The sequence below is a fragment of the Polypterus senegalus genome, chromosome 10 (genome assembly GCF_016835505.1).
Source record: "Polypterus senegalus isolate Bchr_013 chromosome 10, ASM1683550v1, whole genome shotgun sequence".
Taxonomy (NCBI): domain Eukaryota; kingdom Metazoa; phylum Chordata; class Cladistia; order Polypteriformes; family Polypteridae; genus Polypterus; species Polypterus senegalus.
Genome location: NC_053163.1, coordinates 86,101,184 through 86,113,780, shown reverse-complemented (window position 1 = coordinate 86,113,780; position 12,597 = coordinate 86,101,184). Strand labels below are relative to the sequence as shown.

The following is a 12,597-nucleotide window of genomic DNA, read 5'->3' as shown; positions in this document are numbered from 1 at the left end:
AGGAACACTCCACCAAAAACTGATATCTCAGATTCCAGATCACCTGCCAATCCCCTATCTTGGTATCATCTGCAAACTTAATCAGCTTGTTACTTATATTCCTATCCAAATCATTTATATATATTAAAAACAGCAGCGGCCCTAGCACTGACCCCTCTTAACATCGGCCAATTTTGATAACATTCCTTGCACCATCACACTCTGCTTCCTGTGTCTGAGCCCATTTTACACCCATCTACTGTACAGACATCACCCTGAACTCTCACTTCTTTTAATTTGATGCCCAGCCTCTCATGTGGCATCTTATTAAATCATCCCCATGAAGACTCCAGGCTGTAATGGTTACCATAGGTGCTTTAACAATGTATGGAGAAAAGAGTCTGAATACTTGTATCATTGTGATATTTCAGTTATTTTTAATATATTTTCTAAACTTCCTAAAATCCTATTTTCACTTTATCACTCAAAGGGTATTATGTAAATGATTTACTACAACATAAGTAAAGGGCACTGTATACTTTCTTGAAGGCACTGTACAGGTACAGTGAAACCTCGGGTCACGAACGTCTCTGAACACGTACAAATCGGGTTACGACCAAAAAGTTTGCCAAACTTTTGCATCTGTTCATGACCACACACTCGAGCAACGGACAAGCCAGTTTCCCTTCTGGTTCGTACGCACCGGTGATTTCCGCACGTGTTCAGTCTTTCCCTGTACAGTACATTGTTCTCGGTCAGACATGCATCGCGCAGAGGGACTTTACCTCAAAACCGTAATCTCCTCTCTATCCAGCTTCCTCCTCGCTTTCTTCATCACAGAACTCGACTCATGCAAGGTTAGTTTTCTTGGTTGTTTATGGTTAGTTTTTGTATAAATTACGGATTTTTCAAATGTTCATTTTTTCCCTGTGCTTAAGATTAATTAAAAAAAGTGTTTACAGCGAGCGGTTTGTAAGGCTATAGCGTGAACTCTTGCAGTTTTAGTTTTCTCTGTTCAAGGTTTTCCCAGAGTTATTCAATGTTTTTACATTTAGTTTACTATTACACTGGGCATTCTATGGTATAATTAAGTATTTTTGTGCTTAAAAATCTTTAAAAAATATATATTTACATATAGTTTTTACGGTCCGGAACTGATTAATTGTATTTACATACAATCCTATGGGGAAATTACTTCGGGTCACAACCAAATCAGGTTGCCACCAGAGTTTTGGAATGAAATTACGGTCGTAACCCGAGGTTCCACTGTATATGTCTGCCAACAGCTGACCTTCTCTTTTCAGATTTCTCACCTCTGTTTCTTTTTAACACCCTAAGCATGCTGGAATATTACTGACTTAATCAACTTAACTCATGTATGTGGTAGCACGTGATCTCAGTGATCCAAGCTTTTTATTTACATCCATTTTTCTTATTTATGGCTAATGCCAGTTTTTTATTGTGAATTTTGTGAGAGTTACCAGGAATGTTTATCGACTCCCACCCTTGAAGATTAACACACACACACACAGATACACGTCTATACAAAGAGATTCTAGCCGGTTGCCAGCCACTCCACAATATTCCACATAGAATTCTCTACATAGCACTAACAAGCATGCAGGTGTCATTGTGACACATGTAACTCTTTTGCTTATTTGACACTTACCAGCCAAACAATGTCTTGCTTGTACCGCTGGTTTTCTGATTATTAGGAGTGACCTCAAGAGCCAGGATAAACCCTACAAGCGAGAAAATGGCAATTTTGGCCACGCTCGGCATCCACTTATTATTTCAGCCACTCTAGAATCTCTATAGAGCATAGATTAAAGACAAAGCATAGAAAATATAAAAGCAATGTGGTATTTATTAACGTATAATAATACAAACTAGAAGAAAATATAAAAGAAAACAAAATAGATTCAAAAGTCTGGATATAAAAGCTCACTGAAAATCAGAAATGTCAAGGAGTGGATGTTGTCTTGGATGGCTTTTGGTTTAGCGATTGGTGTTATTCATAGCTGCCCTGCAGTGGGCTGGCACCCTGTCCGGGGTTTTGTTTCCTACCTTGTGCCCTGTGTTGGCTGGGATTGGCTCCAGTAGATCCCTGTGACCCTGTAGTTAGGATATAGCAGGTTGGATAATGGATGGATGGATGGATGTTATTCATAGCTTACATTTTTCAACATCCAGATGGAATGGTCTCACATCTCTTGATCACTAACATCATGTTGAATGGGAATGTAAAGATAGTCCTACCGGTATTTCCTGATGAAGTAAAGACGGGTGGACGGTTCAGGAGCGTTCCTTTCTTCACAGGCTGGCCATAAATCCACATACAGTCCTCATGTACACCCAGGCAGATGGCAGACAATCCAGACGCCAACCACGAAACAATGCAGGACAAAATGAATGAGCACAGGTAACCGAACAGAAGGCAGACAGACAGAAACTTGAAACACAAAAACTTTCTTTTTTTTTTATCTTGGTCACCAGCTCCATTTTAAAAGCCACGCTGGCCTCCTTTGACCCCAACAGCCCCTGTACCCTCAGGAGAAGACCAATAAGAGACACTGCAGGGATTGCTGGGAGTTGCAGTTTCAAGCTCCATTAGCACCGTTACAAAGGGGTCTGAATATCTAAACGTTTATGGTAAAAAATGTATTTATTTAAGATGCCCAAAGCATATTTAACATCTTCAGGATGGACATGTATCTGATTTAATGACAAAGAAAAAATGGCAGCGGTGTCCAGCCTCATGCATGAAGGTTCACTGACTGTGGCTCGAGGTTAATGTTGCCACTTAATAAACTTTATCAGGACTTGTGCTGCTCTGTTCTGTTTTTGCCTTCAGTCTATCGATGCCAAACTGATAGAAAGAGTCTTCATCCTTTAAATATCCAGTCTCCTCACCAAGAGTGAACCGGGCCCACTTTACTGGCGCAGTGAGACGTCAGCACTAACTACTGTGCCATCCTGCACTGAACACATCAGCATTGGTTCACTAAATTAACACACAATTCTATTTCTTGGCGATGGACATATTTTTAAGTGATAGTCATTATCCAGAAATAGGCATGTGAGAAGCCTTAAGAAGCAAAGCAGTTTCTTGTTACAAAATGTGCAAATACCACAGCTCAGCTGATGTAGAGACTGAGACCGTCCTCGCTTACACAAGCAAAAATCCCAGGGCACAGAATTGGCATTTTTAATATTGGACTCTCTTTACAGTAAATGGGCCATTTTGTTTTTCTCACTCAGCTTTCTGTTTTGCAGCCTATGACGATGACATCCAAGAAAAAAAGAACTTACTTTGCAACGGTGAAAATTATATCATGCGAGATGGAGCAGAGGATGCTGTGAGGACTGCCTGCCAGTTCAAAAGGTCTCTTTTGGGAAACTGTTCAGGGATTGTGGATCCATCCTTCGGCTATTCTGAGGGGAAGCCATGCATTCTCATGAAAATGAACAGGGTAAGGAGGAAAAATGTCTTATTTGAAAACCTTGGGTGAAAGCTCCTTTCCATTGAGAGAGGAAGAGCAAATGGTGCTCTCTCAGCAGGGCTGTTATGTTTTCTTGAATATGTGAGATTAATCATTTTTTAGAAATATTTGATTTTTACCATGAATTTACCGTATTTGAAATATTAAATTGCATTTGTTATGAAACAAAGTACAAGCCAATTTTGCTGCTCGCTCATTTTTCTTTTTATCATATCATAGCACTCCTAATGTGGAAAATTATGGCCAGTTAATCCCTTACCAATGTTTCTATGGCGGCTTTTTTAGGATTAGAAAAGTATCTGACCAGATTGTATGGGCATTACCCTTGGAGGCTTTAATGTCATCACACTGTAGCTGTAATCATTTGTAGACTATTATACATTTATAATTACTGTGTTATAACAGACTTGCTTAAATCTCCATTCCACACTTCTGAAAAAGCTGCCAACCACTAACTGTACTTACCTTGGGTTACAATCAGGCGATTACGACAAATCAGTACGGTGGACTGAACACTCAGAGACCAAACTGACCAAGGTAAAGATCTTGTGCATGTTAACCATATAGCTGAGGCCTCCTCTGTGGTGCTGATGCTATACTGTGGCAAGCTCTCCTCTCGAACACTCTCACAATGATTGAAAGGGTTATGGATGGAACTGACTTCTTGTATCCTCAGGGTAGCTAGCCAGCTGCATTATTCACAATCATCCACTGATGAATATAAATGGACAAAATATAAACTTTTGTATATTTTCAAGGGAGACCCACCCTGTATATAGCCACTCCTCCATGTTCAGCTGTCCAGTTTGAAGGTGGCCATTCGGACGACACAAACTAAAATGACTTAAGCTGAAATGGGTGGCTTGGTTTAATAGGAGCCCGCGTGACAAAACGCAACATTTTATGGTACTGCTAGTGAAAAATGCAGACCTCTGCCTGCAGGCATTTCTCTGTCTTTGTCGTTCTTGCATTCTGTATCCCACGCTTGGAAGTTCAGCAAATTGTGTTCCTCTCCTTTTTCATCTTCTTCTTCCTGTTATTGGTGTTTCTCATAATGTCATCAGCCTCTGCAATTTGCCTGATGCTCGGCAGAGGTTTCTGGTGTTCTTTCTCTTTCAGTTATATCACTTCATTTGCATAATACTTTGCCTATTATTTTCACTATTAAAGAGAATTCCCTCATATCATCTGACATTACATCACCTGCCCTAGTCACATGTTTATAGCTACTTGTAAGAAAATTATGACATATCACTTTAACAATGTGTAGTGGGTGAATCTCTTGTGGAGGAATTCCCTGCATCTCACATTCATGCTGGGCCTCAACATTTTGTACTGACTGCTCAGAGCATTAGTCATTTTGAATAGTGATGAAATCATGAGATGGATCATAAAAATGAACTAGTCAAGGTGAAAACAAGCAAGACAAGATTTAGTAGCACAGCCTCAGATGAGAGACAAAAATCATAAGTAGTGAATTGTTGATGTCAAAAACAAAAAATGATGAATAGAGCCAAAACCATCACATCTCTCTCTGTATATAAAATCCAACGTCTGTCTGTCTGTATGTCTCCTCACTCACGCACCAGCCTCCCTCAGGGTGTATCTTACGTCCACTTAGCTAGCGCATGAGAGAACTGCTTAACGGATCTTAACATTTTTTTTTTTCTAGAATTTGCTTGAACATTCCGGTTGATTTTGCAACTTTTCTCATCGCACTAAGAATCATAGTTAGGGGAGGGGAGGGAGAAGAGTGATGTCAGGAGTGGGGAGTCGGTCTACCTCTGTGTTTTGGAGCATAACTTGCCTCCGCTGAGCTAGAGATACCTTTTTGTTTCTTGATTTTTAAAGTTTGTCCTGTTTCACTAATACACAGGCAGAGCCGCGGGGAACGGCTAGTTACGCATCAATCTTAGATGCGGAGCAGAAAGGAGTTCAGAAGTAGCATTTTTTTAAAAAGCTGCAACAAAAAAATCCTAGGTATTAGACTGTATCCACAAACTTGGACAATGAATGCTCCGTTTCGCTGTACTTACTGTATAAACTCAGTAGGTGTGACCTCCGGGAGATGTTGTCTGCAGCCTGTGAATGCGTCCCTGACTACGGGTGCTCGAGATAGTAGTGCCTATAAGTTAATATGGCACTGCAAGAAACAATTACAGATTCAAAAGAAATGTGATGACCAGATTCCTGGAGTCCATAGTAGAATCTGTAAAACATTAAACTCCAGGTCATGACACATTAATATAGAGAAGCCTGCATGGGCACTAGTCTTATAGCAATGAGAGAAACTCTTAAAGACAAGGAATACCAGTATTGTTAATTAGCCCTTACTGGGGTTTGATGTAAACTGCCAGTAACAGGAAAAAAAGAATTAATTCATCAAAGAGAATTGCTTTGTGACAATCAGAGAAATGCTGCTGTTCAGGCGGCGGTGCCTTTTTGTTGGCCGTTGTTTACAACAGTACACCGTAAAGTGTGAACTGAAGAACATCGTCGTAACACTCATGGAGCACAGTCACTGCTCAGTCTAAGGGGCACAACTCTACTACAGACTGGACATAAACTTTCTGTTGCCAGTTATTAGATGTTAGTATGCTGTTCTTCCAGCCTGTGATGCCCATAATGGGCACAGTTCATCATTGAGTACAGCATAGCTGGTTTACTGTAGCATAAAGGTTTGGAATTTGTTACATTAGTAAGTAATGGAGGGAAAACAAAAAAATAAATAACTAGTACAGAAACAAAAGGGTGAACATTTTAGCTCAGTGGAAATTATAGTCATCCTGCATAGTCACTTGTCACCCTCCTCTGGTGGAGAATTTTAACACTTGCACCACTAGATTCAGGAGCAGGTTTTACAAGTCTACACGGGCCATAAGGTCACACAAGAGGCCCTCATACTGACACATAAATCTTGCATTATACAGAAGGAGAGTTTTATGTATGTTGTATTTATTATTCTGTTTCTCGTCCATTGTTGACATTGTATTACTGTCAGTAGTGTACACATGTCAAGAAACATGAACTTACTGGTATTACAGTATTTGTTCAAGAAAGAATCTGTGTATAGGAAGATTCAGGCTAATACAAACAGGAATCAAATGAGTCCAGAGCATTTGTGTATTTTTAAAAAAATGGAGAACATGTCACTGAGGATCATAAATGAGCTTTGTTCCCTTAACTGCTACCAAGAAGCCCACACTTCTTCATTCATTTTCTTTCAGATAGTTGGCTACTTGCCTGGCGATGGAACTGCTGTTTCAGTGAGCTGTGAAGTGCAGGTAATGTAAAGTTTCATGTTACTGTCACCTTTCAATGTGTCAAAGCACAACCAGGAGCTCTTTAGTTGGCATAAATTCTACTGATCCATTGGCTGATTAATGCTGGGCCCCAGCAGTTCATGTTCATACACAATGGTCACTTGGAACTAGCTACGTAAAGTTGTACAATTATAACAATTTCAAGTTAACAGTTTATATATATCCTTATATATAATTTGATACTATCCGTATGGATGGTGTCCGCATCAATACCTCGACTCAATACAAGTTAGAACCATGCAATGGGACTCTGCCTCTGTAGTCAGAACATAACGTGGCAAACGCAGACGCAGTATTGCATGATTGGCTAAGAATGTTCGAATGTTATCAGTGACACCGCTGGACGGCCGAGTATAGTAAGTCGGTGTTGGTTTGAGCAGATAACAGCAAGTTCGGTTGGTTTTTAGAACATTGGTTTGGTGGGCCGTACTTTCCAGGACTAACATCGTCGACTGACTTAAACCCTTCGACAGCTCTGGAACCGTAAGTAGGCCTAATTTAGAACGTATCGCCATTTCCTTGGTACGTCGAAATCTATCTTTAGGCAGTTCGGTTTTGGCATCCATCCTTCTGACATCTATTGGCAAACTGAGTAATGACGGCTGAGTATTAACAATGGTCATTTTTTAAATTTTAGCCGATCTCAGATCTAAAATGACCACACCAACATAGTGGATCCCCATGAAGTGTCCACCCCGTTCATTCCCACCATCTCAAAACACTTTTGTTACTCCAGCTCAGGCAAGCATCTCGTCATAAACGCTTGCTTATTATTTGCTGTGGGGAAAAACTGAACATAGTCTCTTTTGGTTCAACATAAAATGAGCATTCAGAAAAGAGGGAACGTATTTTTGATACAAGCAAACTTCAAAGAGTTATCGAGTAACAAACATAAAAATCTTGTCCTTTTTCAATAGGCTTAAATATTTAAAAATTGTCAATAATTATTATAATGAACATAAACACCTAAAATTGATGTTGTCTTGTTTGTAATTCTTTTAAGTAAATAGCTCGTCAATATTGTGTTGTGTTAGGGAAATTTTGAGGCTTAATTGTGCATGGGTTATGAAAAAAAGGCAACTTTTAGTGAAGTTGTCTCAATTTTTATTTTTTATAGACGTTTATACCTAGAAAATATAGAAAATTAGGGTTAGGGTTAGGGTTAGGGTTCTCCCCCTGTCTACGTGGGTTTCCTCCCACAATCCAAAGACATGCAGGTTAGGTGCATTGGTGATTCTAAGTTGTCGCTAGTGTGTACTTGGGATGTGTGTGTGTGAGTGTGTGCCCTGCGGTGGGCTGGCACCCTGCCCAGGATTTGTTTCCTGCATTGCACCCTGTGTTGGCTGGGATTGGCTCCAGCAAACCCCCATGACCCTGTGGTTAGGATATAGCGGGTTGGATAATGGATGGATGGATATAAAAAATAATTAGTCTATATTATAAATTAGACTATAGCAGAAATAAGTGCAAATTTTGTAGAAATAGCAGGAGTGGTGGTTTTCATGTAATGCTCAAACAGAAAGTAAAATCTCAATTTTATATACTGTATACAGATTAAATGTATGTAAAGATATTTAAGATAAGCCGCAACAAAGATTAGGGCCTCTCCTTTACAGTGTGAACAGGTACTTCCATCAAATACTCCACTGAGAACTCTTCAGGGTGCGATGCCAAGGCCACGGAAGGGCACACTAAGACTTCGTCTCCCCTGACAGTGTATGGTTTCAATGGACAATGGACAGTGCAATGGACTAATGTCCGTCATTCACTCTCACTCATTCTACAGATAGGCAAGTGTACGTGCAGATCACCCAAAACAAAGCCAACAGGCCTGACATCCACATTCCAGATATGTGCATTTTATATTAACTGGCAATTTGAGTGATTATACCCAGAGCTGGACTGCTGTCTTCTTCTGCACTGTACCTGCTGCTGATCGAATCGGTTTCAGCCCCCTGAGACCCCGAACTGGATTAAGTGGCCATGATGACGGATGACAGCTGTTAGTGCTTTCATCCTCTAGGAGTTAGGCAACCAGATTTTATTGGAGGAGGGCTTGATGTGTGCTTTATAGGTTTATAGGATCACTAGCCATGCTACCCACGTAAGCCAGGTTCAGATGCAAGTAGTCAGAGTAGACCTCAGTGTTAGCGTTTGCAGTGCACCATGCATTACATACAGAATGTCTCTGTTATATGCCATTTGGTGTGGAATTATTAAAAGTAGTATTAACGTTTGTGATTTCCTATAGTTTGTAATGACAAATGTATTTTCTTACTAAAAATGTTTGTGATGCGCTATCTGTTGAAATGACAGAGACACAGCAACTGAAAGGACACACAGACACTTACACTTTTATTAAGATGAATTATTGTCACTTGTACTGGCTGTCTGCAGTGGGCTGGCACCCTGCCCGGGGTTTGTTTCCTGCCTTGTGCCCTGTGTTGGCTGAGATTGGCTCCAGCAGACCTCCGTGACCCTGTAGTTAGGATATAACGGGTTGGATAATGGATGGATGGATGTACTGGCTGTTGTTAGTGGTTGATATATGAAGCTGGACCTTACCTCTGATTCCTTAGCATTGCCTTTTCAAGAGATGAAAATAATGAACAGAAGTTAGAAGAGGAAAGACTCCTGGAAAGTAAAATAGTAAAAGGGGAGACTCTGCTAGACCTCACCTTGGACAAAAAAGTAGTCAGTCACTTTGAGCGCATTCAGACCAGGACTGTTGACATAAGCCAAGCCGGGCGCCTGGATTCATGCATTTGGCACCAAATTCTGAGCCTACCATCTGTTTTTCAGCTCAGTGCCCACTGCAGCCTCAGCTTTCTGTTCTTGGCTGTTGATGTAGTTGGTCTTCTGCTGTTGTAGTCCACTGAAGGTTCGACATGTTGTGTATTCTGAGATGCTCTTCTGCTAACTGCACTTGTACACAGTGGCTCTCTCAGTGACTGCGGCCTTTCTGTCAGCTCAACCCAGTCTGGCCATTCTCCTCTGACCTCTGTCACCAACAAGACTATTCCATCTGCAGAACTCTTACTCAATGGATGTTTTTTGTTTGTCACGCCATTTTGAGTAAACTCTGGAGTCTGCTGTGTGTGAAAATCACAAGAGATTAGCAATTACTGAAATAGTCAAACCAGCCTGTCTGGCACCAGCCATCATGCCACAGTCGAAATCGCTGAGATCACATTCTTCTCCATTCTGGTGTTTGATGTACTGTATGTATAAAACCAAATTTGTTTTTTAATATAGTGATTAAACAGTACATATTACATGAATGTCATGATATTTCCATTTTAGAAAGGGGAGCAAGAAGACCTTGGACCTCCTTCATTTTACCCGAGTAACTCTTTCAGCTTGAAGTATTACCCGTATTACGGCAAACTGGTTCACGTAAGTAGACACTGTTCACGTTGTACATTTTTCTAACTGGATAGAGCTGGAATTTGTAGCTTCTTTAAGTGACTTACTTTATAAACCATTTTTCTTCAGATTGTAAATGTGTAAGTGACATGTGTTTTTAAATCATGAGATGATTTATAAAGAAGTACATTCATTCTGTTATATTTTACCCTAAATTTCCCCCTGGAGACAAATAAAGCCTTTTATCTGTCTATCTGTCTATCTATCTATCTGTCTATAGTGCCCGGCATAATGTATGAGACAAAGACACATTTTCTTCCTTTGATTTATTTACCCCTTGTGCTTGGCTTCCTTCGGAGACTCGGACTTCCTCGTGAATATGCACTCCATCAGGGAGGGGAACTGTCCAGCCTTAGACGTTGAAACTTATTTCTCTCTAATAGAACAGATAGTTTTGAGAGACATTCTACTGCATGGTTTAACCTGCGTGTGTATTTGTAATCCCATGGGGAAAATCTGTCCAGTTAAATTATATAAATTATTAAGTATATTGTTTTCTGCTGCATTATGGAGTATCAATATCATCCTGAAACTCACTTGGTTTTGTGCGCAGGTCAACTACACATCTCCTTTGGTGGCGATTCAGTTTGCCGAAGTGAAGAAGGACGTCCTGCTCACTGTGCAGTGCAAACTCAACGGGTCGGGGATCATCAATGACTCGCCGCACGATCGGTTCCTTGGAAGAATCACTTTCACACTTCTGGTGGGTGCATAGCACCACAGCAGCTGGCACAAGACCGAAGCAAGGCATCGCTGGGTAGCTGTGTGCAGTGCACCATGGTACACGTTTGCTGAAATGAAGGGTACAATCCTTTGATACATGACTACCGTGCTGCACTGGAGAAGTGAATAAAGTCAGAGTAACCATACTTTTTTTTAGCTTTTCTCAACAGTGTTTTATATAGACATACAAAAAAGCTATAAATTAATAACTGTAACACTCAAAAAATAGATAAAATTGTTGCATAAATAATCAAAGTCTATAGAAAAATGGATAACAGCACATCCGGCTGAACTAATATACACTGACCTGAATGTGTACCTATATTCTAATTTGTTGAAAGAGGTCAAAATATATCCTGTTTTGCCAAAAAAAGAATTTTAATTCTGTACGCAATAAATTAAGTACAGAAAAATATGGAATTGGTAAAAGACTCCCCCTTCTCTGCTTATCCAAGGTTTGGAGATCCTTCTAAATCAGACGCGCTGTGCCATCTGTCCATTTAAAGAATGCAAGAAATTCTAACAAGAAAATATTCAAGTAGCCTACCAAACAATACTCTCTTCAGATCCAGACATTGATAAATATACAAAACCTGCATTCAGAAAGTAGCTCAAACATCACCAAATCATTCTACGGCCACGCTGTAACAATGAAGCTAAGAACACTGACCATCTCAGGCCGTTATCAATTTCAAAGAATAGCAGCTTCCAGCCCACTACTGCATAATTCCTAATAAACTACTGGTCTTTCAGCTGGCCCTCTAAGGGTGTGTACTCTTCCAGCAGTGTGCCTTTATTCCATAGTATGTATGACAAAAGCAGAAAGATTATTAAATGACTAGTGTGTCTTTAATGGTTACAACAGGTTTTGGCCATTAAAAATGACCTTTATAAATCTAATTCCTGGACTCGGCTTAATTGAATTTAACAGTGTTTTTGATGTAAATTGCCATTGCCAGTGATAAATTGTGTTATCACTTGTCATTTAACAGATCAGAGGCTGTAGTCGTAGGTGAACACCTTTTGACATCCTAGAAAGGCAGCTTCTGTGTCAAATAACATCTACTGAACAGTCAGTGCTGGAATTAGGTGCAGCTTTTTGTTGGTATTTATACGATTGATTGTGTGCAACAAGTGTGCCATTTTTATATCAGAATAATGAAAGAAAATTCTAAAAAGTATTTACTAGTTGTCCTGTTTAAATAAACTAACTTCCACTTTCTGCCTGTGTCTCTTTTATTCATGTCAAGAAGGGAGACAAATGCTGGGATTTTTCTTTTTGCACTTACTCTAATGTTAATTCTTGCATACCATCTATTTAAACAAAATCTATCCAGGAGTGTCCAACCCCGGCCCTGGGGCCTCATGCATAACGCTGTGCGTAGAACTCGCACTATAACATGGCGTAAGCACAAAAGCCGAAATGTGCTTATGCACAGAAAAATCAAGATCCAGGAATCTGTGCGTACTCCAACTTCCATGTTCTTCCCGCTCCATAAATCCCGGTCAGCGTGAAAAGTAACATACGTACACGCGCCTTCTGTCCCGCCCCAATTCCTCCCAGAATTACGCCTCTTTGAATATGGAAATCAATATAAATTGCCCTTAAGCTCAGCTTTCTGTGAAAAGACAATGAGAAAAGC

At 40.2% G+C, this 12,597-nt stretch overlaps 1 protein-coding gene across 1 annotated transcript in view; it reads left to right on the top strand.

Annotated features, from left to right (window-relative positions):
• atp1b4 (ATPase Na+/K+ transporting subunit beta 4) overlaps window positions 1-12,166 on the top strand; it is a 63,518-nt gene extending 51,352 nt beyond the window's left edge. The window contains exons 6-9 of the mRNA XM_039766075.1: window positions 3,256-3,452; window positions 6,710-6,766; window positions 10,109-10,201; window positions 10,785-12,166. Of these exons, the coding sequence (XP_039622009.1) occupies window positions 3,256-3,452; window positions 6,710-6,766; window positions 10,109-10,201; window positions 10,785-10,946 (509 nt within the window). The 3' untranslated portion in view covers window positions 10,947-12,166. The remainder of the gene's footprint in view (window positions 1-3,255; window positions 3,453-6,709; window positions 6,767-10,108; window positions 10,202-10,784) is intronic.
• Window positions 12,167-12,597: the final 431 nt, after the last annotated feature.